At 43.4% G+C, this 25,483-nt stretch overlaps 1 protein-coding gene across 1 annotated transcript in view; it reads left to right on the top strand.

The window, feature by feature from the left end:
- Positions 1 to 25,483, top strand: part of GLCCI1 (glucocorticoid induced 1) — a 153,525-nt gene that overhangs the window by 49,842 nt on the left and 78,200 nt on the right. Inside the window, exons 2-3 of the mRNA XM_073629548.1 lie at positions 4,581 to 4,732; positions 25,175 to 25,264. Of these exons, the coding sequence (XP_073485649.1) occupies positions 4,581 to 4,732; positions 25,175 to 25,264 (242 nt within the window). The remainder of the gene's footprint in view (positions 1 to 4,580; positions 4,733 to 25,174; positions 25,265 to 25,483) is intronic.

Raw genomic sequence — 25,483 nt, 5'->3', positions numbered from 1 at the left:
CAGGAGGTGCGTGTGGCGGTGCATTCATATGTTACATACTACACCCTGAATATTGGTGTAACATGTTATGAAAGGTGAACTTATCCTTTAAACTGGCAAGGATTAAAAGATTAAGAAGCTGCATACTTAGTAGCTGGTTAAAGCGTATGTTACCCTGGGAAAAAAAAAAGATGAATCCTGTTTTAACGCGTGTTATACAGCACGGTTCTTGTGCTGTGTAATTTTTGCACCTTCTATCACCTGGCTGATCCTACCTGGTTTTTCCCTCCACCCTGTAAACTGACCACGGTTTATTATGGCTGCTGAGCCCTGACACCGTGGTCAGTCTACATTCCTTCGTCATCCGCAGCCCTGCTCTGTCCTCTCTCCCCGTCCTCTACACCCCTCCCACCCCTCCCCTCCCTGCCTGTCCACTCGTACCAGTGACGCCCCCCTCCGCTGCTATTAACCACCGTCCGTGCTATAGCCGAATGATGGCTACAGCGCGGGCCTTAATTGCTAGGAGGCATATGACGTCCTCCCATGCATGAGCTGCCTGCGCGCCCTGTGATCACTGAGACTCGGCCCCTTACCACATGATCAGCTGTCAACCAATGACAGCTGATCACGTGATCTAAACAGAAGATCGGTAATTCTTTTTTTTCCTCACGCTCTCGGCGTGAGGGGAGCGGGGAAGCTGATCACGGCTTCTGTCAGAGGGACATCAGTCCCTCACACTGAGCCGCGGCTGCCTCATCTGTGCCAAGCAGTGCCACCTGCCAGTGCCCAACAGTGCTTCAGTGCCGCCTTATCAGCGCACATCAATGAAGGAGAAAAATTACCCATCTTCAATTATAACTAACTATGAAACTTTATTTTTTTTTTAAATTTCTGTCTTTTTTTTTTTTTTTTTTTGCAAAAAATAAACCCAGTGGTGATTAAATACCAAAAGAAAGCTCTATTTGTGTGGAAAAAAAATGATAATTTAATTTGGGTACATTGTTGTATGACCGCGCAATTGTCATTCAAAGTGTGAGCGCTGAAAGCTGAAAATTTTGTCTGGGCAGGAAGGGGGGTTTAAGTGCCCAGTAAGCAAGTGGTTAAACTGATATCTTTATACCACCCCCTCTGTTAGATAACATGCATCCTAGTGTCTGTCCTTTGCAAAAACAAATTTGATTTCACAGCCCCTCCCAGCGCTCACGTGACTCCTCGGCTCTCTCCTCACCTCCTCCCTCCCAGCTGATGTCAGCAGGATTTCTCGACCCCCTCCCACTGGATCTGTCAGATGGGGAGAGGAGAGAGCCAAGGAGTTATGCGAGTGCCGGAAGGCGCTGTGAAATCGGGTAGAAATCTTTTTTTTTTTTGTAAAGCAGTCTCTAGTGCAGTGGTCATCAACCCTGTCCTCAGGGCCCACTAACAGGCCAGGTTTTATGTATTGCCTATCGCTCAATCTATGGCTGGCCTAAGGTGGCAAAACACGGGAGCAATAATACTGATTTTACCACACTGGGTCTAGTGGTTAGTATTGGATAGACCATAAGTGGCTAAGAACAGTCATATGTAAAGACGTGGTTTTGTGTGTAAGGTTACACAATGAGATTCTGTACAGAGCCCCTCCAGCCCTTCATATCATTTTATAGTATGAATGTTGTAATCTTTCCATCCTGAGCACAACACTTCGCAGCTAACCGGATAATTAAGCAGAGTCTGCAAACAAGCAGCGGCTGCAGGAAGCTGCCAGTAACACGTGAATACGAGATCGCAGCCGTGCACATCAGACTGGCAAATTACCCGTGACATATTTTCACGGGTCTGGTTCCTATCTATGCGGCTGCGTTTATAGACTATAAAAAGTGACGTTTCCTGAGGGTTGGTGATTTGTGGTAAAGGTGACCTGTCTGCTGCTCCTTGTCTAGTTGTGTCTGTGTGTTAGTCTGCAATCACAGGAGTGACAAATGGTATACCAGCGATCTGCGGCTGGACCAACCGAACGAAAACCTACCACTCTTGTCATAAACTGTCCCAAATTCCAATAATTCTTTATAGAGTTTGTCCTCATGAAGCCCTGGTTTACACCATGCGGCTTTGAAATCATGCTACTTCAGCACAATTGTCAAAGCCACGCATCCATGCGATTTGCACTGCAGATTTTCATTACAGCCTGCGACTTCATTTAACAGAAGTCTATGCAAGTCGCAATGAAATCGGTTAAAAGTAGTGCAGGAACCTTTTTCCTAATTGCTGCGATGTGAGTCGCAGCAATATGAACAGTTCCATTGCCGGCAATGGGGTGGGGCTTGTCATGCGATTTTGGAACTGTCAAATCGCCTGACAAGTTGCACTGGTGTGAATGAGAGCTAAAGCCTAACATCAGATTTTCTTTATTTTTCTTTTTTTCTTTCTTTCTTTTTCTTTTTTTCTTTCTCTTTATTTCTTTTTCTTTTTTCTTTCTCTTTCTTTCTTTTTCTCTTTTTTTCTTTTTCTTTCTTTCTTTTTCTTTCTTTTTCTTTCTTTTTCTTTCTTTTTCTTTCTTTCTTTCTCGTTCGTTTTTGACTTTAAATGTCCCCATTGGGGAGATTTTCCCTCGCGTCTAGTCTGCCAAACAAAGTAGGATAGGGTGCAGTTGTCACAGGGACAGCAAGCACACACAACAATAAAAAAAAGTCTTAAAGCGTAACTCCACCACTTTGTTGAAAAGAGCAAATAATGCAAAAATTATAGCCTATACAATTGTGACACAAGTCATATTGTAATTGAATGGTTTTTAAAAACTACTGTACCATTCTTTTTCAATCTGCAGCTTGAAATTTAGTGTTCCTAAACCCACAACAGTAAAATCGGCAGTAAAGCATGCAAGCATGCTTGTTTAACTCGCTGTGGAACCTAAGGGGTTAATCCCCTGCATTGTGTAAAAAGGCTGTTTCATTGTGTGTGCACAGATCCTCCCCTTCCACTGTCCCCAATCCATCTGCTTAATCGAACAGAGCCTTGGAGGCACTCTGCACATGCTCAGTTTGGTGTGTATCGCTAGGGAGGTATTTTTGTTTGTTTTTTGTCTTGGGAGGGGTCAGGGGTCATGCAGTCTCATAGGACAGTCAGAGGAATTAAACCTCCTACAAGCTTTAACCAGACACCGATAGAAGTCACAAGACTGCTATATACTGTTTAGAAAAGGTATTTAGCAGTTTTATATTTACTAAAATAATTGCATTTCCATGTACTATGGGAGATCAGATATAGGGAATGCTGGGTCCTGGGTTTAGTAGCACTTTAAACCTTTTAAAGTGGTAGTAAACTCTGTTACACCACTTATACCTACAGGTAAGCCTTATTAAAGGCTTACCTGTAGGTATATGTGAATATCGCCTAAACTTGCACTGTTCTGAAGATATTCAGAGTGCATGCAGCCAGTGACGTCACTGGGGCATGCGCTCTGAAGGTTCGGCTTGCAGTGCCGGACCTTCAGAGCATGTGCCGTAAACAGCGGCTCCTGCGCATATGCGTGGGAGTGACGTCATTGCACCCACAACCACTCATGTAGCTGGAGGTCAGGAACCCAGATGGAAGATCGGGGGAAGATGTCAGCCATCTCAGCGGTGACAGAGCTGTGCTGGAGGGCTTCGTTCTAAAGCAAGTTTCTCATATTGTGCTAGTATGCGATGCATACTAGCACATTATGACATTGCCTTGCAGGGAGTTATTTATTTTTTAACCAACTGCGGTTTTCTTCTGCTTTAACATCAGTGTAACATGGCTGGCTACAAGTCGGCACTTCAAGGTGTTGTAAGATAAAAAAAAAAAAAGAGGTTGCTGGTTAAATATTTTTTCCCTCAGCAATAAAATTGTCTTAAAGGGTAATTCCATTTTCATAGGGGGGAAAAAAAGTAAATGCAAAAAATATAGCGTATACAATTGCGACAGAAGTCATATTGTAATTGAATGTTTTTAAAAATTAGCTTTTCAATTTGCAGCTCTGTAATGTTCTCCAAAAATGCAATGTGGCTACCTGGAGGCGTTCTGTAAACAGACGGTATACAGATCGCCCCCCCCCCAAAGATAATTTCCTGCTTGTGTGATTGGCTCACTGATTTTCCCAGAAGTCTAAAGAAGAATAAACTACAAGTACTGTCAGCCACCGCTTTGGACATACTTTGTAGTTTGAACTGTGGGTGTGTTGATCAGCGAGCTGTGCATGAGCCTGACACTACACCAGCAATCTGCTGATCATGGGTGCAATGCTTTCCAGGCATCTATTACAAAAAAAAAGATGTATGTGTGTATATAATATTTTTTATTTTTTTTATTGCAAAAATATGTGCTATTTTATTATTTTGTGTAAAAGGTGAGCTTTGCCTTTAACTTCAGTGTAACATAGCTGGCTACGAGCAGGCACTTCAAGATATTTATTTTTTTTTTTTTGATCTTTAAAAGAGATTGGTTGAAAAATTTTCCCTTGGTGACATAATGCATATGCATGAAACTACACAAGCGTGAATCCTTTTTGAAGGGTCTAATTTGTAATCTACATGCATGCTTTGAGTCTTTACTTAGAGGATCATTAACGTTCCCCCCCCCCCCCCTTTTTTTTTTGTTTGCAGCTGACAGGTCAAGTTCACATCACCTGCGACCATCAAACGCAATACGACGGACTTCTTCCTTGGACGCCATAACTGGAACATACCTGAGCGGGCACTGGCCTCGGGACCCTCATGTGCACTACCCTTCGTGTATGAATGACAAGTCCACACAGGTAGGTAAACATTGCTATCCTCTCATGATAACGCCAGTTGCCTGTCATGCCAGTCCTATGGCTTCAAGGCTTTTAGTCACTGGCCAGGTACAAGCAGACCCATCAGAAGTGCTAAAACTTTACCCTGACTTTGTTTTAAGCATGCTTGTTCCAGGTCAGTAACTCAAAGGAGTAAAAAGACATCTTCAGAAGGTCAGTAATTGCAGGCCCCATATTACTACTTGGGAGTTTCCTCCTTTTTTTTTTTTTTTTTTTTTTTTAAATTTTTCTTTCTTTTCTTTAGCAATGACTAAATCCTTGGTATTTTGCAGAATGTGTAGACTTTTCCCATCAGTCCGCTGCCTGCTAATAAGCTTACATTGTCACTATCCCTGCCAAGACTTAAAGCTGAAATCTCTAAAGCAAACACACAGATGAAATACCTATATAAGAGCTGTTGTACCTGGCAAAGGAATAGTATTTTTGTTCATCCAGTGCTGAGATATACACAGCAATGCCCTCTCTGCTGCAGTTAAAAGATAAGTTTACCCTTTGTAACCTGTTACAGATGCCCCCCCCCATCCCCTGTCTTGACAGTGAACACGTGATCTTCTCCCACCGCTCTCTGTCACAATCTAAAACAAAAACACGTGGCTAAATTTGAGAGCCTTTACAGTGGAAGCACATGTATTGTAATGAATATGTACAGGGCTGGTGAGCCTGGAGGGAGCCGACCCTTCCTTTAAAGGCACAGAGGGGCGCACTGGACACAGCACAATGGCAGCAAAGGTGTCCACTATGTCCCCACACCAATATTTCAACAGTACAAACAAATGGCCACTGCCCCCCCTATAACTGACTTTTGCAGCAAGGAGCACATGGAAGAACAACGTGTGCAAAACAAAAGGTGCGCCTTGACGAGGATCTGTAGCTAACGCATGTATTTGCAAATGTGCAGACTAAACATGTTTTTAACGCATACTGTTAGACAAGATAATTGTGGCCATTTGTTTGCACTGTTGAAATATTGGTGAGGGACATACTGGCAAATACTGTTTCACAGCACTGTATGTATTGGATTTGAAGAAGATTCACTAATTCAGTGAGTCCACTGGCTCCAGCTCGGCTGCTCACATAAAACTGGGATCACCTCTAAGAAGGGGAGGTTTCAAGGATACCACTTGGGAAAATATAAAAGGAAAATATAAAAGGGGGGAGGGTCCAGAGACAGTGATAGCCAGCGCGGAAGATATTCCAGAGGGTAGTATTGGGGGCATTAGTGGTAGGTTAACCAAAGCACAAAAACACAAGGTGAGTATAGTAGCAAGTCCTAGTTGCAATCTTGAAACACCCAATACGAGGACAATATGCAACCGGTCTAAACTATGTGGCATGTTCACCAATGCCAGGAGCATGGCGGACAAGATGGGTGAACTAGAGATACTGTTGTACAAGGAGGATTTGGATTTTGTGGGAATTTCAGAGACCTGGTTCAACAGCTCTCATGATTGGCTGGCAAACATTCAAGGGTATACCCTATACCGCAAGGATAGAGAGGGTAAAAAAGGGGGAGGGGTATGCCTATATATCAAGAATAATGTACAAGTGAATGTGAGAGATGACATCACTGAGGGAGCTAGGGAGGAGGTGGAATCCTTATGGGTAGAGCTCCAAAGGGATGAAGCTAAGGGGAAAATAATACTGGGAGTATGCTATAGGCCCCCTAACCTGAGGGAGGATGTGGAGACGGATCTCCTATCACAAATTGGATTAGCAGCAAGGATGGGAAGTGTTATCATAATGGGGGATTTTAATTATCCAGACATAGACTGGGCGAAGGGTACCGCGCATTCATTTAAGGCTCGCCAGTTCCTTAATGTCTTGCAGGACAATTTTATGGGTCAGATGGTAGATGCACCAACTAGAAATAAAACATTACTGGATCTACTGATTACCGACAATACAGACCTGATCACAGATGTGGAAATACAGGGCAATTTAGGTAACAGCGATCACAGGTCAATTTAGTTTCAGTATAAATCACACAAATAGGAAACATGAAGGGAACACAAAGACACTGAATTTCAAAAGAGCCAACTTCCCTAAACTACAAACCTTGCTAAAAGGCATAAATTGGGATAAAATATTAGGAACAAAGAATACGGAGGAGAGATGGGTTTGCTTTAAGAGCATATTAAATAAGGGCATTAGCCAATGTATCCCATTGGGTAATAAATTTAAAAGAGCGAACAAAAATCCTGGATGGCTTAACTCCAATGTAAAAAAATGCATATAAAAGCAAAGGAGAAGGCCTTCAAAAAATACAAGGTTGAGGGATCATCCTCAGCATTCAGACTTTATAAAGAATGCAATAAGAAATGTAAGGGTGCAATTAGGACGGCTAAGATAGAACATGAAAGACACATAGCGGAGGAGAGCAAAAAAAATCCCAAGAAATTCTTTAAGTATGTAAACAGTAAAAAAGGGAGGACAGACCATATTGGCCCCATAAAGAATGAGGAAGGACATCTGGTTACAAAGGATGGGGAGATGGCAAAGGTATTGATTTTATTCTTCTCCTCAGTCTTCACGAGTGAATCGGGGGGCTTCAGTAACCAAAACTGCAGTGTTTATCCTCATGACACAACACAGGAAGCACCTACATGGTTAACAGAGGACGGAATTAAAATTAGACTTGAGAAACTTAACATTAATAAATCACCGGTACCAGATGGCTTGCATCCGAGGGTACTTAGGGAACTCAGTCAGGTGATTGCCAGACCGTTGTTCCTAATTTTTACAGTCTATTGACTGGAATGGTACCAGCTGATTGGAGAAAAGCCAATGTAGCACCAATATTTAAAAAGGGCCCAAAAAACATCCCTGGGAATTACAGACCAGTTAGCCTAACATCAATAGTATGTAAACTCTTGGAGGGGATGATAAGGGACTATATACAAGATTTTAGTAATAAGAATGATATCATTAGCAGTAATCGGCATGGATTCATGAAGAATCGTTCTTGCCAAACCAATCTATTAACCTTCTATGAGGAGGTGAGTTGCCATCTAGATAAAGGAAGGCCCGTAGACGTGGTGTATCTGGATTTTGCAAAAGCATTTGACACAGTTCCCCATAAACGTTTACTGTACAAAATAAGGTGCGTTGGCATGGACCATAGGGTGAATACATGGATTGAAAACTGGCTACAAGGGCGAGTTTAGAGGGTGGTGATAAATGGGGAGTACTCAGAATGGTCAGGGGTGGGTAGTGGGGTTCCCCAGGGTTCTGTGCTGGGACCAATCCTATTTAATTTGTTCATAAACGATCTGAAGGATGGGATAAACAGTTCAATCTCTGTATTTGCGGACGATACTAAGCTAAGCAGGGCAATAACTTCTCCGCAGGATGTGGAAATCTTGCAAAAAAGACCTGAACAAATTAATGGGGTGGGCAACTACATGGCAAATGAGGTTCAATGTAGAAAAATGTAAAATAATGCATTTGGGTGGCAAAAATATGAATGCAATCTATACACTGGGGGGAGAACCTCTGGGGGAATCTAGGATGGAAAAGGACCTGGGGGTCCTAGTAGATGATAGGCTCACTAATGGCATGCAATGCCAAGCTGCTGCTAATAAAATAAACAGAATATTGGCATACATTAAAAGGGGGATCAACTCCAGAGATAAAACGATAATTCTCCCGCTCTACAAGACTCTGGTCCGGCCGCACCTGGAGTATGCTGTCCAGTTCTGGGCACCAGTCCTCAGGAGGGATGTACTGGAAATGGAGCGAGTACAAAGAAGGGCAACAAAGCTAATAAAGGGTCTGGAGGATCTTAGTTATGAGGAAAGGTTGCAAGCTCTGAACTTATTCTCTCTGGAGAAGAGACGCTTGAGAGGGGATATGATTTCAATTTACACCGATACTACAGCTGTGGCCAAAAGTTTTGAGAATGACACATCTTAATTTTCACAAAGTCTGCTGCCTCAGTTTTTATGACGGCAATTAGCATATACTCCAGAATGTTATGAAGAGTGATCAGATGAATTGCAATTATTTGCAAAGTCCCTTTTTGCCATGAAAATGAACTTCATCCCAAAAACAGGTGTGAGTACATTGGCACACATAGCGAGGAGAAGACTTTTGGAGGGTGGCCTGTTGTCAGAAAGGGGCAGCAAAGAAGCCACTTCTCTCCAGGAAAAACATCAGGGACAGACTGATATTCTGCAAAAGGTACAGGGATTAGACTGCTGAGGACTGGGGTAAAGTCATTTTCTCTGACTTGCCTTTCCAATTGTTTGGGGCATCTGGGAAAAACCTTGTCCGGAGAAGAAGGTGAGCGCTTCCATCAGTCCTGTCATGCCAACAGTATAGTATCTTGAGACCAGTCGTGTATGGGGTTGCTTTTTAGCCAACGGAGTGTGCTCACTCATAATTTTGCCTAAGAACATAACCGTGAATAAAGAATGGGACAAAAACATTTTCCGACTCCAACTTCTCCCAACCGTCCAAGAACAGTTTGACAGGCACTGCCTTTTCCAGCATGATGGAGCACCTTGCCATAAGGCAAAAGTGATAACTAAGTGGTTTGGGGAACAAAACATCGAAGTTTTGTTCCATGATCCGAAAACTCCCCAGACCTTATTCCCTTAGAGAATTGTAGTCAATCCTCGAGGTGGATGAACAAAAAACCAACAAATTCGACAAACTCCAAGCATTGATTACGCAAGAATGGGCTGCCATCAGTCAGGATGTGGCGCAGAATTTGATAGCACGCCAGGGCGCATTGCAGAGGTCTTGAAAAAGAAGGGTCAACACTGCAAATATTGACTCTTTGCATAAACTTCATGTAATTGTCAATAAAAGCCTTTGACACTTATGAAATGCTTATAATTATACTTCAGTATACCATAGTAACATCTGACAAAAAGATCTAAAAACGCTGAAGCAGCAGACTTTGTGAAAATGAATGTTTGTCATTCTCAAAAATTTTTGGCCACAGCTGTTCAGTGATTGCCACTAGCTTCAGGGTCCCGTGCCAAGCAACCTCCCTGCTGCATTGTGAACACAGGAGATTGCTCGCTTGGCACGACCCCCAAGCAGACAACCTTTAGCATTTTCGCAATGAAAATGTTCTCTGGGCGGGGTGAAGATCATGACTACACCGCCCTGCCTCTCCACCTTGACTGATAAGGGAATACTCTGTTCTCACTGAGAAAATGTAACGTTTTCCCTGAATGGCACCAATGCCGAGTGATTGACCTTCTGTGTTCACGATGCAGCGGGACAACTGCTCGGCATGGCACTCTGAAGGTAGTGGAAATCACTGCAGTGCCTATTAGTGATTTCCAGCTTCCATGGAGATCGTCCAGGTATGGCACATATACTGACTTAAATTTGCTCAAGCATGATCAACTATGTGAAAAATTGCTCTACTTTATTATTATTATTATTATACAATATTTATATAGCGCCAACAGTTTACGTAGCGCTTTACAACTTGAGGGTAGACAGTACAAATACAATACAATTTGATACAGTAGGAATCAGAGGGCCCTGCTCACTTAGAGCTTACAATCTAAGAGGGAAGGTTAAGAGATACAAGAGGTAATAGCTGTGGGTGATGTGCTGATTGAGAAGATAAATGTACAGTTGTTAGGTGGGGGCCAGATAGGCTTCTCTGAAGAGATGAGTTTTCAGGGATCGTCTGAAAGTGGATAAGGTAGGAGAAAATCGGACGGATTGGGGAAGAGCATTCCAGAGGATGGGGGAGGCTCTGGAGAAGTCCTGAAGGCGAGCATGGGATGAGGTGACAAGGGAGTTTGAGAGCAGGAGGTCTTGGGAGGAGCGAAGAGAACGATTAGGTTGGTATTTTGTGACTAGGTTAGAGATGTAGCTAGGGGCCAGGTTGTGGATGGCTTTGTAAGTTATAGTTAGTATCTTGAATTTAATTCGGTGACTGAGTGGCAGCCAATGGAGGGATTGGCAGAGGGGTGTAGCAGACGCTGAGCGGTTTGTGTGGTGGATGAGCCTGGCCGCAGCGTTCATGATGGACTGAAGTGGGGATAGCCTATTTAGAGGTAAACCAATGAGGAGGGAGTTGCAGTAGTCAAGGCGGGAGATGACCAGGGAGTGGATTAGAAGCTTTGTGGTGTCATTGGTTAGGAAGGGGCGTATCTTGGAGATGTTGCGAAGACAGAGGCGGCAAGCTTTGGATAGTGATAGAATGTGGGGTCGAAAGGTTAGTTCAGAGTCCAGGATTACACCTAGGACCTTGGCGTGGGGAGATGGGTTGATAGTTGAGCCGTTGATCTTGACAGGGAGATCAGGGGAAGTGGCACCTGAGGGAGGAAATATCATGAGCTCGGTTTTGGATAGGTTGAGTTTGAGAAAGTGATGTGACATCCAGGCTGATATGTCTGCTAATAAGTTGGTAATGCGTGAGGAGACAGATGGAGAGAGCTGGGGGGTGGAGAGATAGATTTGGGTGTCATCAGCGTAGAGATGATATTTAAAGCCGTGGGAGGCAATCAATTGACCCAGGGAGGTGGTGTAGATTGAGAAAAGGAGAGGTCCGAGAACAGAACCTTGGGGGACCCCGACGGAAAAAGGAAGAGGAGAAGAGGAAGTAGAGTTGTAAGTGACACTGAAGGAGCGGTGGGATAGGTAGGATGAGAACCAGCGAAGAGTACAGTCACGGAGACCAAAGGAGTGGAGTTTTTTGAGGAGGAGGGGGTGGTCCACTGTGTCAAAGGCAGCAGAGAGGTCCAGGAGAAGTAGTACAGAATAGTGTCCATTGGCTTTAGCCATTAGTAGGTCATTTGAGAGTTTAAGGAGAGCAGTTTCCGTGGAGTGTTGAGGGCGAAAACCGGACTGAAGGGGATCAAGAAGTTTATTCATGGTCAGATGGTCGCTTAATCGGTTGTAGACCAGTCTTTCAAGAAGTTTGGAGGAGAAGGAGAGTAAGGAGATGGGACGTAAGTTGTTGAGATTGGTGGGATCCAGTGAGGGCTTTTTTAGTATGGGGGTGACTAGCGCATGTTTTAGAGAGTTTGGGAAGATGCCACAAGAGAGGGAGAGGTTGAAAATGTGAGTTAGAGAGCGTAGAATCGAGTCAGAGGGTGAGCGTAGCATTTGCGAGGGAACAGGATCCAGGGGGCAAGTGGTTAGATGAGTGCTAGATAAAAGTTTAGCAACCTCAGTAGTAGTAGCAGGGTTGAATGAGGGAAGTAATGATTGTATCTGTGGACATGGAGTGTTGCATGGGGGAGGTTTTTGCGCATTGGCGATCTCCTCATGAATTGTATCAATCTTAGTTTTGAAGTGATTGGCAATCTCCTGGGCAGTGAGTGAGTTGGTGGGTGGAGGCAGTGGAGGACAGAGTAGAGTGTTGAAGGTAGAGAAGAGTTGACGTGGACTGGATGAGAAGGTGTTAATGAGTGTGATAAAGTAGGTCTGTTTGGCAGTGTGAAGGCAGGAGTAGTATTTTAGGAGGGCAGATTTATATTGTGTGAAGTCTTCCTGGGTCTTAGTCTTATGCCACAGGCGCTCAAGAGCGCGGCTACGTTTTCTGAGACTTCTGGTGTCATCTGTTTGCCAGGGTTGTAGCAGTCGGGGCCTAATTCTGCGTGTAGTGAGGGGGGCCAGCTTGTCTAGGGAGGAAGACAGTGAGCTGTTGTAAACGAAAGTAGCTAGGTTGGGACAGGACAGGGGGGAGATTTTGTCATAGAGGTGATCAGTAGCAGAGTAGAGAAGAGAAGGGTTGAGGTGGCGAAGGTTTCTGCGTGTAACTGTTAGGCGGTTGGAGGGAGAAGAGGTGGAAGACAAGGAGAGAGCAAAACTAATAAGGTGGTGATCAGAGAGTGGGAGTGGATTGTTGGAAAGGTTGCACGGAGTGCACAGATAGGAGAAGGCAAGGTCAAGGGTGTTGCCATTGGAGTGGGTAGGAGCCTGTATCCATTGCTTCAGGTCAAGCGATGAGGTTAGACTGAGAAGTTTAGAAGTAATAGTAGTGTTATTGTTGACAGGGATGTTGAAGTCCCCAAGAATAATTGTGGGGATTTCAGAAGAGAGAAAGTAGGGTAGCCAGGCAGAGAAGTCATCAAGAAAGGCTGATACCGGTCCAGGGGGGCGGTAGATGACAGCAATTCTTAGAGAAATGGGAGAGAAAAGACGAATGCAGTGTGCCTCAAAAGAGGAGAGTATCAGAGAGGGAGGTGGGTGAAGAACCTGATAGGTGCTGCATGGAGCTAGAAGGATTCCCACTCCACCTCCCTTCCGTCCACTTGGTCTGGGGGAGTGAGTCCAGAGAAGGCCCCCATGGGAGAGGGAAGCAGGAGAAATAGTATCCGATTCATGAAGCCAGGTTTCAGTAATGGCAAGTAGGTTAAAGGAATTTGTGATGAAGAGGTCGTGGAGGGCGGTGAGTTTGTTGCAGACAGAACGTGCATTCCACAGGGCACAGGAAAAGGGGGGGCTGGTATTGGAAAGAGGAATAGAGACCAAGTTCTGTGGGTTGCGGCTCCTGCCAGAGGGTGTAGGGGGATGGGAGCAATGGGCAATGACAGATGATGGTGGCCCAGGGTTTGGGGATATGTCACCAGAGATTAGGAGAAGCAGGAGGGTGAGGGAGGTAATGTGGGACTGTGATTTATGTGAAGGGGCATGTTTCAGAGTACTGGAGGTTTTATCAGTGTATGGATGTAGAATGAGCGAGAGTTGGTAAGAGCAGTAGTAGGGGGAAGACAGAAGGCAGGGTGATATGTATAAGCAGGCGGGTGGAGAGGGGGGGTGAAGGTAAGAGAGTTTGAGGAGAGAGGTCAGGAGTGTCAGAAGTAGTGGTAGAGAGTGCATGTTACAGAGTGGAAGGAGAGCTTAAGAGAGAGACAGGGTCACCTGTAGTCTGTTAGCTGCTTTCCAGTGCAGATTGCTGTAATTGTTTGCTTCGTGCAATCGCTGAAGTGCAGAGAATGAAGTGCATATCACTTGTAGAAAGAATCACTTAGAGATAGAAGCCTTAAGGATAGAAGCCCCTGCAATGTGCACCCCCCAGCAATGTGCTGACCCCTTAAGGATGCTCAAATATATACTGTTATAGGGGTGGGGTTGAAGTTCGTTAATTAATCATGAGTGACTATAAGAGTGCCTGGCAATCAAAGTGAACTTTTTGCTTCAAAAGTCAGAATAGCAAGAGGCCAAGACAAGATCAACACATAAAACTTAGGTAAGACAGTCCAGAAAAACAAATAATGTCATGGTTGTTCGCACAGGGCAACAGATAGAGAAGGCCACATACCAGAGACACACACACACAGAGACGGCAGGCAGATTCCAATTTCAGTTAACGGTGGAAGATGTGGATGAGCTGACACATACCAGAGACACACACACACAGAGACGGCAGGCAGATTCCAATTTCAGTTAACGGTGGAAGATGTGGATGAGCTGACACATACCAGAGACACACACACACAGAGACAGCAGGCAGATTCCAATTTCAGTTAACGGTGGAAGATGTGGATGAGCTGACACATACCAGAGACACACACACACAGAGACAGCAGGCAGATTCCAATTTCAGTTAACGGTGGAAGATGTGGATGAGCTGACACATACCAGAGACACACACACACAGAGACAGCAGGCAGATTCCAATTTCAGTTAACGGTGGAAGATGTGGATGAGCTGACACATACCTGTAAAGAGACAGAAGGAATGATCAGGTGAGGCAGAGAATGAAGTGCATATCACTTGTAGAAAGAATCACTTAGAGATAGAAGCCTTAAGGATAGAAGCCCCTGCAATGTGCACCCCCCAGCAATGTGCTGACCCCTTAAGGATGCTCAAATATATACTGTTATAGGGGTGGGGTTGAAGTTCGTTAATTAATCATGAGTGACTATAAGAGTGCCTGGCAATCAAAGTGAACTTTTTGCTTCAAAAGTCAGAATAGCAAGAGGCCAAGACAAGATCAACACATAAAACTTAGGTAAGACAGTCCAGAAAAACAAATAATGTCATGGTTGTTCGCACAGGGCAACAGATAGAGAAGGCCACATACCAGAGACACACACACACAGAGACGGCAGGCAGATTCCAATTTCAGTTAACGGTGGAAGATGTGGATGAGCTGACACATACCAGAGACACACACACACAGAGACGGCAGGCAGATTCCAATTTCAGTTAACGGTGGAAGATGTGGATGAGCTGACACATACCAGAGACACACACACACAGAGACAGCAGGCAGATTCCAATTTCAGTTAACGGTGGAAGATGTGGATGAGCTGACACATACCAGAGACACACACACACAGAGACAGCAGGCAGATTCCAATTTCAGTTAACGGTGGAAGATGTGGATGAGCTGACACATACCAGAGACACACACACACAGAGACAGCAGGCAGATTCCAATTTCAGTTAACGGTGGAAGATGTGGATGAGCTGACACATACCTGTAAAGAGACAGAAGGAATGATCAGGTGAGGCAGAGAATGAAGTGCATATCACTTGTAGAAAGAATCACTTAGAGATAGAAGCCTTAAGGATAGAAGCCCCTGCAATGTGCACCCCCCAGCAATGTGCTGACCCCTTAAGGATGCTCAAATATATACTGTTATAGGGGTGGGGTTGAAGTTCGTTAATTAATCATGAGTGACTATAAGAGTGCCTGGCAATCAAAGTGAACTTTTTGCTTCAAAAGTCAGAATAGCAAGAGGCCAAGACAAGATCAACACATAAAACTTAGGTAAGACAGTCCAGAAAAACAAATAATGTCATGGTTGTTCGCACAGGGCAACAGATAGAGAAGGCCACATACCAGAGACACACACACACAGAGACGGCAGGCAGATTCCAATTTCAGTTAACGGTGGAAGATGTGGATGAGCTGACACATACCAGAGACACACACACACAGAGACGGCAGGCAGATTCCAATTTCAGTTAACGGTGGAAGATGTGGATGAGCTGACACATACCAGAGACACACACACACAGAGACAGCAGGCAGATTCCAATTTCAGTTAACGGTGGAAGATGTGGATGAGCTGACACATACCAGAGACACACACACACAGAGACAGCAGGCAGATTCCAATTTCAGTTAACGGTGGAAGATGTGGATGAGCTGACACATACCAGAGACACACACACACAGAGACAGCAGGCAGATTCCAATTTCAGTTAACGGTGGAAGATGTGGATGAGCTGACACATACCTGTAAAGAGACAGAAGGAATGATCAGGTGAGGCAGAGAATGAAGTGCATATCACTTGTAGAAAGAATCACTTAGAGATAGAAGCCTTAAGGATAGAAGCCCCTGCAATGTGCACCCCCCAGCAATGTGCTGACCCCTTAAGGATGCTCAAATATATACTGTTATAGGGGTGGGGTTGAAGTTCGTTAATTAATCATGAGTGACTATAAGAGTGCCTGGCAATCAAAGTGAACTTTTTGCTTCAAAAGTCAGAATAGCAAGAGGCCAAGACAAGATCAACACATAAAACTTAGGTAAGACAGTCCAGAAAAACAAATAATGTCATGGTTGTTCGCACAGGGCAACAGATAGAGAAGGCCACATACCAGAGACACACACACACAGAGACGGCAGGCAGATTCCAATTTCAGTTAACGGTGGAAGATGTGGATGAGCTGACACATACCAGAGACACACACACACAGAGACGGCAGGCAGATTCCAATTTCAGTTAACGGTGGAAGATGTGGATGAGCTGACACATACCAGAGACACACACACACAGAGACAGCAGGCAGATTCCAATTTCAGTTAACGGTGGAAGATGTGGATGAGCTGACACATACCAGAGACACACACACACAGAGACAGCAGGCAGATTCCAATTTCAGTTAACGGTGGAAGATGTGGATGAGCTGACACATACCTGTAAAGAGACAGAAGGAATGATCAGGTGAGGCAGAGAATGAAGTGCATATCACTTGTAGAAAGAATCACTTAGAGATAGAAGCCTTAAGGATACTACTTAAACTTTAGCTTTAATTCTTTAGCAGCCTCACAAAAATGGCCAATGCATTTTAGGTGGTGGGGGGGGGGGGGGGGGGGGCACAAGCTCCCTCTTCATTGGGGCTTTGAAAGCTTACATGGACTTAAGGACAGATATACAGTATATTGGTGATCAAAAACAAGTCTGAGTTGGTATTGTAAATGTAGAGGAGTGGGAGTTTAGCGGTGCTACCAACAATTAGTTCATAACAAATTAGATAAAAATATAATTTCTTGAATACCAAAGGTTAAGAAGACAAAGATAAACAGGGGATGTAGAAATGGTTAAAATCAATGATGGAGCATATACAGAGCATAGATATTTGGTTGCTGCCTTTTATGCTAGAGCTGGATTATTGTGGTTGTCCCATACTATCCCCTAAGGAAGCCATCATTGGCGAAACATGTTGGGATTCAGCATCCACCTGTGACCATCCTTTCCTTTTTCCCTGTGGGTCACCAGCAACCCAATATATATAATCTGTATATGCTCAATCATTGATATTAACCATTTCTACATCCCTTTGTTTATCTTTTGTCTTTATTCTTTTGTATTCAATAAAGAAATTATATTTTTATCTAATTTGTTATGAACTAATTGTTGGTAGCACCGCTATAATCCCGCGCCTCTACATTTACAATTTTGTTAAATGGAATGAGGTGGATGACATATTAGAGCCACTCAGATTATATTCTATAATCTACAAGTAGTCTAAGGTGGTGGCGATGTTAGTGGCAATGTTCTGCACATTTCAGTGTAATCATCTAAAATTGTATAAATAATTCCTCTATAAAGACATTTCTTTAACAGAGCTCATCGACTGCAGTTCATAATAGTAGCTTTTATGTGTTCATCCCATTTATAGTCTGAGTATGGCATCGCTCAAAGCTGCAGTTGCATTTTATCGTATATTGAATTGGCCTTTGATGAAATAATGCATGAAGCCATCATACAGTCTGCTCTTTGTAGCGATATCTCATTAACATGCAGTAGATATTGTGAGTCCCACCGCAGGCTGTTTTGTGTGGATGATCAGAGCTCGGTGCATTGTACTCTGCATAGGCCAAATTATTTATGAACTATTGTCAGCCAGCTTTGTGTGTGTGTGTGTGTGTGTGTATGTGTGTATATATATATATATATATATATATATATATATATATATATATATATATATATATATATATATATATATATATATATATATATATATATATATATATATATATATATATATTTATGTATTGCAACTGTAAATGTATCGGTTTGCCTGCAGTGAAACATTAAAAGAAAATCCGGGATAAACAAAATGTCTTACCTTCTAGAGGTATGGGTCTTATAGATCTGTGCAGTAATCCACAATGAAACCATTCCAGCACTTTGCCTCTCTGAAGTACTTTCCTGTGTGAAGACCAGTCACTGCTGCTCTTTCTTATTGTGCATGGGGAATGGTCTTGTATCCGCCTTTCTTCTGTGGTTTTTTTTGCAGGCAGTCTGTAGTGGGTGGGGCCTGAAGGGGACCCTCCCACCACTTTGTTCCCTGCACAGGCTATGCACAGCACAGTGATGTCACTGCTACTTTTACAAGGTAATAACTGGCTTAAAGATACTTGGTGCACTCAATGTGTTCATTGATTTTGTAGGTATATATATATATCTCTGGCCTCACCCAGGTTTAGGGCACGCTGTGATTAGACACAGCGGGATTTTATCAGCAGATCTCTGCCAATAATTCATGGCCAGGACCTGCTGATCAGCTGTGTCCAATCGCAGCCCAGAGCCCTGTGGACAAAGCACACAGGGCTCTGTACACAGATCTGATCTGACTGTTTCTTCTCCCTGCAAAGCAGGAATATTTTTTTTTTTTTTTTTTTTTTTTTTTTTTTTTAGGAAAATATTTTTTTAGTAAAAAGCATCTCACATATTACACACACTGGCACTCGTTGGGCACACGCTTAACCCTTTGATTGCCCTAGATGGTAGATGTCAGATTGCCTGCCGCACTAGTCCCAATAGAAGTCGTTGATCACCACTATTACTGGTGTAAAAAACAAAGTTAAAATAAAAATTCCAGTATATATACCATAGTTTGTAGACGCTATAAGTTTCACAAAAAACAGTCAATACGCTTATTGGGATTTTTTTTTTATACCTAAGGTATGTAGCAGGAAACATTTTGGCCTAAATTTATCAATTTTTTTTTTTTTTATTTTTATTGGATATGTTTTTTATAGCAGGAAGTAAAAAATATTGTTTTTTCAAAATTTACAGTCTTTTTTCGTTTATATAATAAAAAAGCCCAGTGGTGATCAAATACCACCAAAAGAAAGCTCTATTTTTGTGTGAAAAAATTATATAAATTTTAGTGTGGGTACAGCTTTGCACGATCACACAATTGCGGCCTCTCACACACGATACTCCTGTTTGAGCATCTTTTTTTCAGCCGTTTTTGAATGTATGTACTTGCACGTATTTTTGCGCATATGCGTATTTTCGTGCGCAAACTTATTCCGACGTTCACAATGCTAATGGACATTCGCGCAAATTTGTGTGCAAATGCATGCATGCATGAGGTGTAAGTTACTGACCAAAAATGCGAATTTCTTTTTTTTCTTACTGACGAATACACAGTGCTCGTTTTACATGCCTGTGTGCATAGGCACATAACAATTAATTGGCTGTATTTTAGCTCAGTAAAAAAAAAGTTGTACTGAGCTTTTTTAAGCTGCACTGTGCAAGAGGTCTACCAGTTAGAGGAGCTCCAGCCCCCCCCCCCCCCAAAAAAAATAAAAAAAAACAAATTAGGTCAGCAGCTACAAATACTGTAGCTGTTGACTTTTAATTAAGGACACTTACCCGTCCAGAGATCTCACCCTAGCACATTCTTAAATCGGCTTCGGGTGCAGGGAATATCTTGGGTAAGGGGTACAGGCAGTAAAGCCTTGCAGCTTCACAGCTGGTTTCCTGCTGCCCATGCGCGAGTCGCACTGCTCCTCGTGAATGGTCCCGAAGCCTTCTGGGACCTGTGACGTGTCCCAGAAGACTGGGGGGGTTGCGGCGGGCCAATTTCCAGCTTGTATCGCCGAGGCGCATCTTGCCAAAAGTGGAAGTGGGTACCTGTCAAAATCTGGTACTATCCCCCCACTCCCCCAAAAAAGTGCCAAATTTGGCAGTGGAAGGGGGGGGGGGGGGGAATGATGATGATGCAAACAAGCGGAACTTCCCCTTTTGGGTGAAGTTCCTGCTTTTAAAGTAGCTCAGTGCCAAATGGCAAAAGATGGCCTGGTCATGAAGGTGTGTGTGTGTGTGTGTGGGGGGGGGGGGGGGGTTCAGCTTTTGAATATTTTGAAGGCTGCTTTCCCACTGCTTTGATGCAAAAGCGCATATGCGTTTTTTTTCCGTGTTTCTGGTTGCCTGACATCAGCCTCCGTCTGTGACATGTGACTCAAAACGCGCCAAAAATACACCTGCGGATGCGTTTTCCATTCATTTCAATGGGGAGATGCATTTTTTACTGCACCAAAATACAGCATGCAGGACTTTTAGCACTACGGACCCACAACTGACGGGTGTGAAGAATTCCAAAGGATTTAGAGTGCTTTTACACTCGCGGCGTCGGCAGTAAAGCGGCGCTATTTTAACCCCCGGCGCGGTTTTAACCCCCGCTAGCGGCCGAAAAAGGGTTAAATCTGCCTGCAAAACGCCGCTGTATCGGCGTTTTGCCGGCAGTATGGCAACGCTGCCCCATTGATTTCAATGGGGAGGAGCGGTGTATTCACCGCTGCAAAGAAGTTGCTTGCAGGACATTTTGTGTAGTCCTGCGAGCACAGCGCCCCAGTGTGAAAGCATACTGGGATTGCAGATGAGGCTTTTTCAGGCTATTTACAGGTGCTATTTTTAGCGCTAAAGCGCCTGAAAAACGCCTCCAGTGTGAAAGGGGTCTTAATGGTCATGCAGTTTTTCTCTGCTTTTTCTAAGGCAAAAGAAGAAAAACTGATCAGTTTGAAAGGGCCCTAAAGCACATTTATTTTTTTTGAGTGGTAAGGGGTTACAATCGCGGTTGGATTTTAATGCTTTGTGGATAGTCACCCTCTCTGTCTTGGTTACTGTCACCAGTTTATAATGTGAGGGAAAAATCCAACATTTCTTATTGCCACCAGAACAGGTATAGAGAGGAAATCTTCAGTGGTGACATTACTGCCTGTGACTAAGAGGAGAAGTTCTATGGTCACAGCATGCACTTTGATTTCATCACATCAGCAATTGTAATACCAAAATAATTGAAAACAATAGTTATTTCTGACAATCTAGTATAAAATTACTTGAAAAATGTCTCATGTTGTGAGTGCTGCCTGTCTGCTGGCCATCTTTCCACAACTGCCTGGATTCCCTGCATGCTTTGCAGCTCTGCGGTTTACTTTCCATTACTAAGGACTACGTATCCCATGGTACCTTGCTTTGCAAGCAGTGATTCCTGTACTGACTCCACCTCCTCCTGAGTTTCTCAAAGTAAGTTTACAAACTTCAAGATCAATACTAATTAAATATGAGTAGGCTAGAAATAACTGAAATACAATGTGGAATGGAATCTGTGATTTTAAGTTTTGACTGTAGATACGCTTTAACTCTCTATGGAAAGATTGATCTTATATTGATGTGTGCAGAATCTCTCTACTGGGATACAAATGACAAAAAGAATACTGATGGGTTTTAACCGTTTCTTGGGATATCCAAAATTGAAAAACACTTTTGGCTTTGATTTTTTTTTAAAGTATTTTTGTTATTGATTTTTCAATATAAGATGTTAACACTTTTCAAAAGCGTACATCAGGAATACAATGAGTGTTACAGAACCACTGGCCAAACATGGCCAACTTAAAATCATAACAGAATCAGAACCCCCAATTCCCCAAACGAGGGGGGGGGGGGGGGGGGGAATGTCAAAAAAATGGGTCCTCAAGATTACTTTTTAGGGACCGCAAAGGACCCCTTTCTTATACAGTACGTTTTCATAAAAGTTGGAAAACTTTAAAATGCCATTCGCACACAAACTTACCAATCGTACAAACACAAAAACAATACCCCATAATGACAATGTGAAAGAAGTTTGTTTGAAATCTTTGCAAATTTATTCAAAATTTAAAAAAATCCCATGTACATCAGTATTCACAGCCTTTGCTCAATACTTTGGTGGAGCTCCTTTGGCTCCAATTAAGGCCTCCAAGTCTTTTTGAGTATGATGATACAAGCTTGGCACACCTATTTTTGGACCGTTTCTCCCATTCTTCTTTGCAGGACCTCTCAAGCTCCATCAGGTTGGATGGGGAGCGTCGGTGCATAGCTATTGTCAGATCTCTAGAGATGTTTAATCGGGTTCAAGCCTAGGCTCTGGCTGGGCCAGTCAAGGACATTCAGATTTCATCCATAGCCGCCACTTTGTTTTCTTGGCTGTGTGTTTAGGGTTTTTGTCCTGTTGGAAGATGAACCTTTGCCTGGTCTGTGGTCCAGAGTGCTCTGGAGCAGGTTTTCATCAATGTCTGTACATTGCTGCATTCGTCTTTCCCTCAATCCTGATTAGTCTCCTAGTTCCTGCTGCTGAAAAAACATCCCCATAGCATGCTGCCACCACCATGATTCACTGTAGGGGTGGTGTTGGCCAGGTGATGAGCAGCGTCTGGTTTCCTCCAGACATGACGCTTGCCGTTCAGGCTAAAGAGTTCAATATTTCATCAGACCAGAGAATTTTGTTTCTCATGACCCGAGAATCCTTCAGGTGCCTTTTGGCAGACTCTGGACGGGCTGCCTTTTACTGAGAAGTGGCTTCCATCTGGCCACTCTGCCATACAGGCCTGATTGCTGGGGTGCTGCAGAGATGGTGGTTCTTCTGGAAGGTTCTCCTCTCTTTCCAGAGAATCGCTGGAGCTCTGTCAGTGACCATTGGGTTCTTGGTCACCTCCCTAAGCCCTTCTCCCCTGACCGCTCAGGCTAGGTGGCTCGCTCTAGGAAGAGTCCTGGTGGTTCCAAACTTTTTCTTACAGAAGAGGGAGGCCACTGTGCTCATTGGGACCTTCAGTGCTGCAGAAATGTTTCTGTACCCTTCCCCAGATCTGTGCCTCTATACAATCCTGTCTCGGTAGTCTACAGACAATTTCTTGAACTTCATGGCTTGGTTTGTGATCTGACATACACTGTTAACTGTGGGATCTTATATAGACAGGTTTGTGCCTTTCCAAATCATGTCCAATCCACTGAATTTATCACAGGTGGACCCCAATCAAGTTGTAGAAACATTTCAAGGATGATCAGTGGAAACAGGAGGCACCTGAGCTCCATTTTGAGTGTCATGTCAAAGGCTGTAACTAATGCACATGGGATTTTTTTTATTTTTTATTTGCAAAGTTTTCAAACAAACTTCTTTCATGTTGTCATTATGGGATATTGTTTGTATACTTTTGAGGGAAATAATGAATTTAATCCATTTTGGAATAAGGCTGTAACATAACAAAATGTAGAAAAAGTGAAGCATTGTGAATACTTTCTGGATGCAGTGTGGATGTCTTAGAATTTGCAGTGTTCTCTGAACAGTAAAATATCTGGATATAGTTGCTTTCTAGATTGGTCATGTGAAGGATTTCAAATACCCGTCTTTGTCTTGCCATGCTGGGGCATAACAAGGGCTTTGTAAAATTGGCTGCTAATGTTTAGTGACTTGAGAGACTTGTTTAATATTTCACACCGGCTTAGAATTAGTAACAGAATAGCAGCGAGTCTTTCTGTCGCTCCATACAGCTCCTGAGTGAGCCCAGGGTCTGCTTTTGCATGTTTAATGCCCGGGGACACGAGGCTTCTATCGGACCCGGTGATTTCTGCTGCACAATGGGACTCCGTTAGCAAAGGACCTCGGATTCTGCTCATGTACAAACACTGGAAATGAATTACTTTTACTGAACAGTGTGGTTTGTTTTTTTGTTTTTTTTTCTACTCAAGACTTAATAGTTCAGAACAATATTCAGTGCATCTCTGCACACTTCCCCATATTTTGTTTCTCAAAGTGTTACTAAATCCACAGCAGTACAATCAGTCTGTATATACAGTAAATCATGCGTGTTATACTCACTAGAACCTAAGGGGTTAATTCTCTGCATTGTATAAAAAGGCGGTTTGATCCTGTCTGTTCTGATCCTCCCCATCTTCCACAGTCCCCAATCCATCTGCTGATGGTACAGAGCCTTGGAGGCAGGTCTGCACATGCTCACTTAGAAGAGTGTTTTTTTTTTTTTTTTTTTCTTTCTTGAGAAGGTGCATGTGATCATCACAGGGCCAATCGGCACTGTCCAGACAGAGGGTCAGGGGTCCTGCAGCCTCATAGGACAGTCAGAGGAGAATGAAAACATCTCCTACAAGCTTTTAACCAGACACTGATAGAAGTCATAAGCTTGCTATACACTGCTGATGAGAAAAGGTATTTGGCAGTTTATATTATATTATGTTTATATTTACTAAAATAACTGCATGTTCTGTGTACTGTGGGAGACCAGATATAGTGAGTGCAGGCTCCTGGGTTTAGTAAATCTCTAACCACTTCCCACCCGCCAGCCATGCACTGCGAATGGGCGACTGGTGTAGGCAAAGAGTGATGTACCGTATGTCGCTGCCTACTTCCAGGCCAGCACCCGCTGTGATTGTACACAGCAGGAGCCTGTCAGCAGTTCCTGGCCAATGATTTAAGGGCTGGACCTGCTGATTGGCTGTGTGCAATCAACACAGAGCTCTGTACAGAGGAGACGATCTGTTGGAGACCCATTAGTAAAAGTAGCACACGTTACAGAGGTACACATTTAACCCTTTGATCGCCCTCGATGTTGGTGTCATTAGTACAGTGACCGTCTATTATATCAGTGATCACCATATTGGTATCACTGGTGATGTCAGTGGATGTTAGTCAGCACCCCCCCCCCCCCCCCAAGGTTGAATGTTTGTTTTTATAGCAGAAAGTAGAAAAACTTTTTTTTCAAATTTTTGATCTTTTTTTCATTTTTATTGTAAAAAAACAAAAAACCCAGTGGTGAGCAAAAGAGAGCTCTATTTGTGACCGAAATTATATACATTTTTGTTTTGAGTACAGCTTTACATGATTGCACAATTACTAGTTAAAGTAGTGCAGTGCTGAATAGCAAAAAACGACCTGGTCATGGTCAAGGTAAAACCTTCCAGAGATCGGGTGGTTAGTTTCATCTTCCTCCACTCAGACTTGGCTCTAGCGTGTGAATGTCTTGCAGGGGTGAGAATGTAAGGACCTTTTGCAAAATGTGCAGAAATGTCATTTGCTTTGTTTCTTAGGGCAGCCTGTTTTGCTTCTCCCGGATGTTTGCTGTTGGGGGATCAGCAGGAACAGTCACAGTAACTTTCTACTTTTTCTTCCTGTAGACACCAAGCTGCTGGGGAGAAGAGGGTACGGAGAAGAAAATGGGCCATCAGCGGTCTGCATCCTGGGGTAGTGCAGATCAACTCAAAGAGGTACTGGACTTCTTCCTAATGTAAAGGTTTTATTTTTATTTTATTTATTTTTTTTTTTTTTGCATTGGCTCTTCACAATACTCTTCCTTGAGGCTTTCTGTAGGTTTTTGGAGCTTAAGGTGTTTTAAAATGTTTGTTTTAAAAATAATAAACATGTTATACCTGCCTGCTCTGTACAATGGTTTTGCACAGAGCAGCCCTGATCCTCTTCTTTTTTGG

The sequence above is a fragment of the Aquarana catesbeiana genome, linkage group LG05 (assembly GCF_042186555.1).
Source record: "Aquarana catesbeiana isolate 2022-GZ linkage group LG05, ASM4218655v1, whole genome shotgun sequence".
Lineage (NCBI taxonomy): Eukaryota > Metazoa > Chordata > Amphibia > Anura > Ranidae > Aquarana > Aquarana catesbeiana.
The sequence above is the reverse complement of the archived record's forward strand: the minus strand, read 5'-3'. Positions and strand labels throughout refer to the sequence as shown.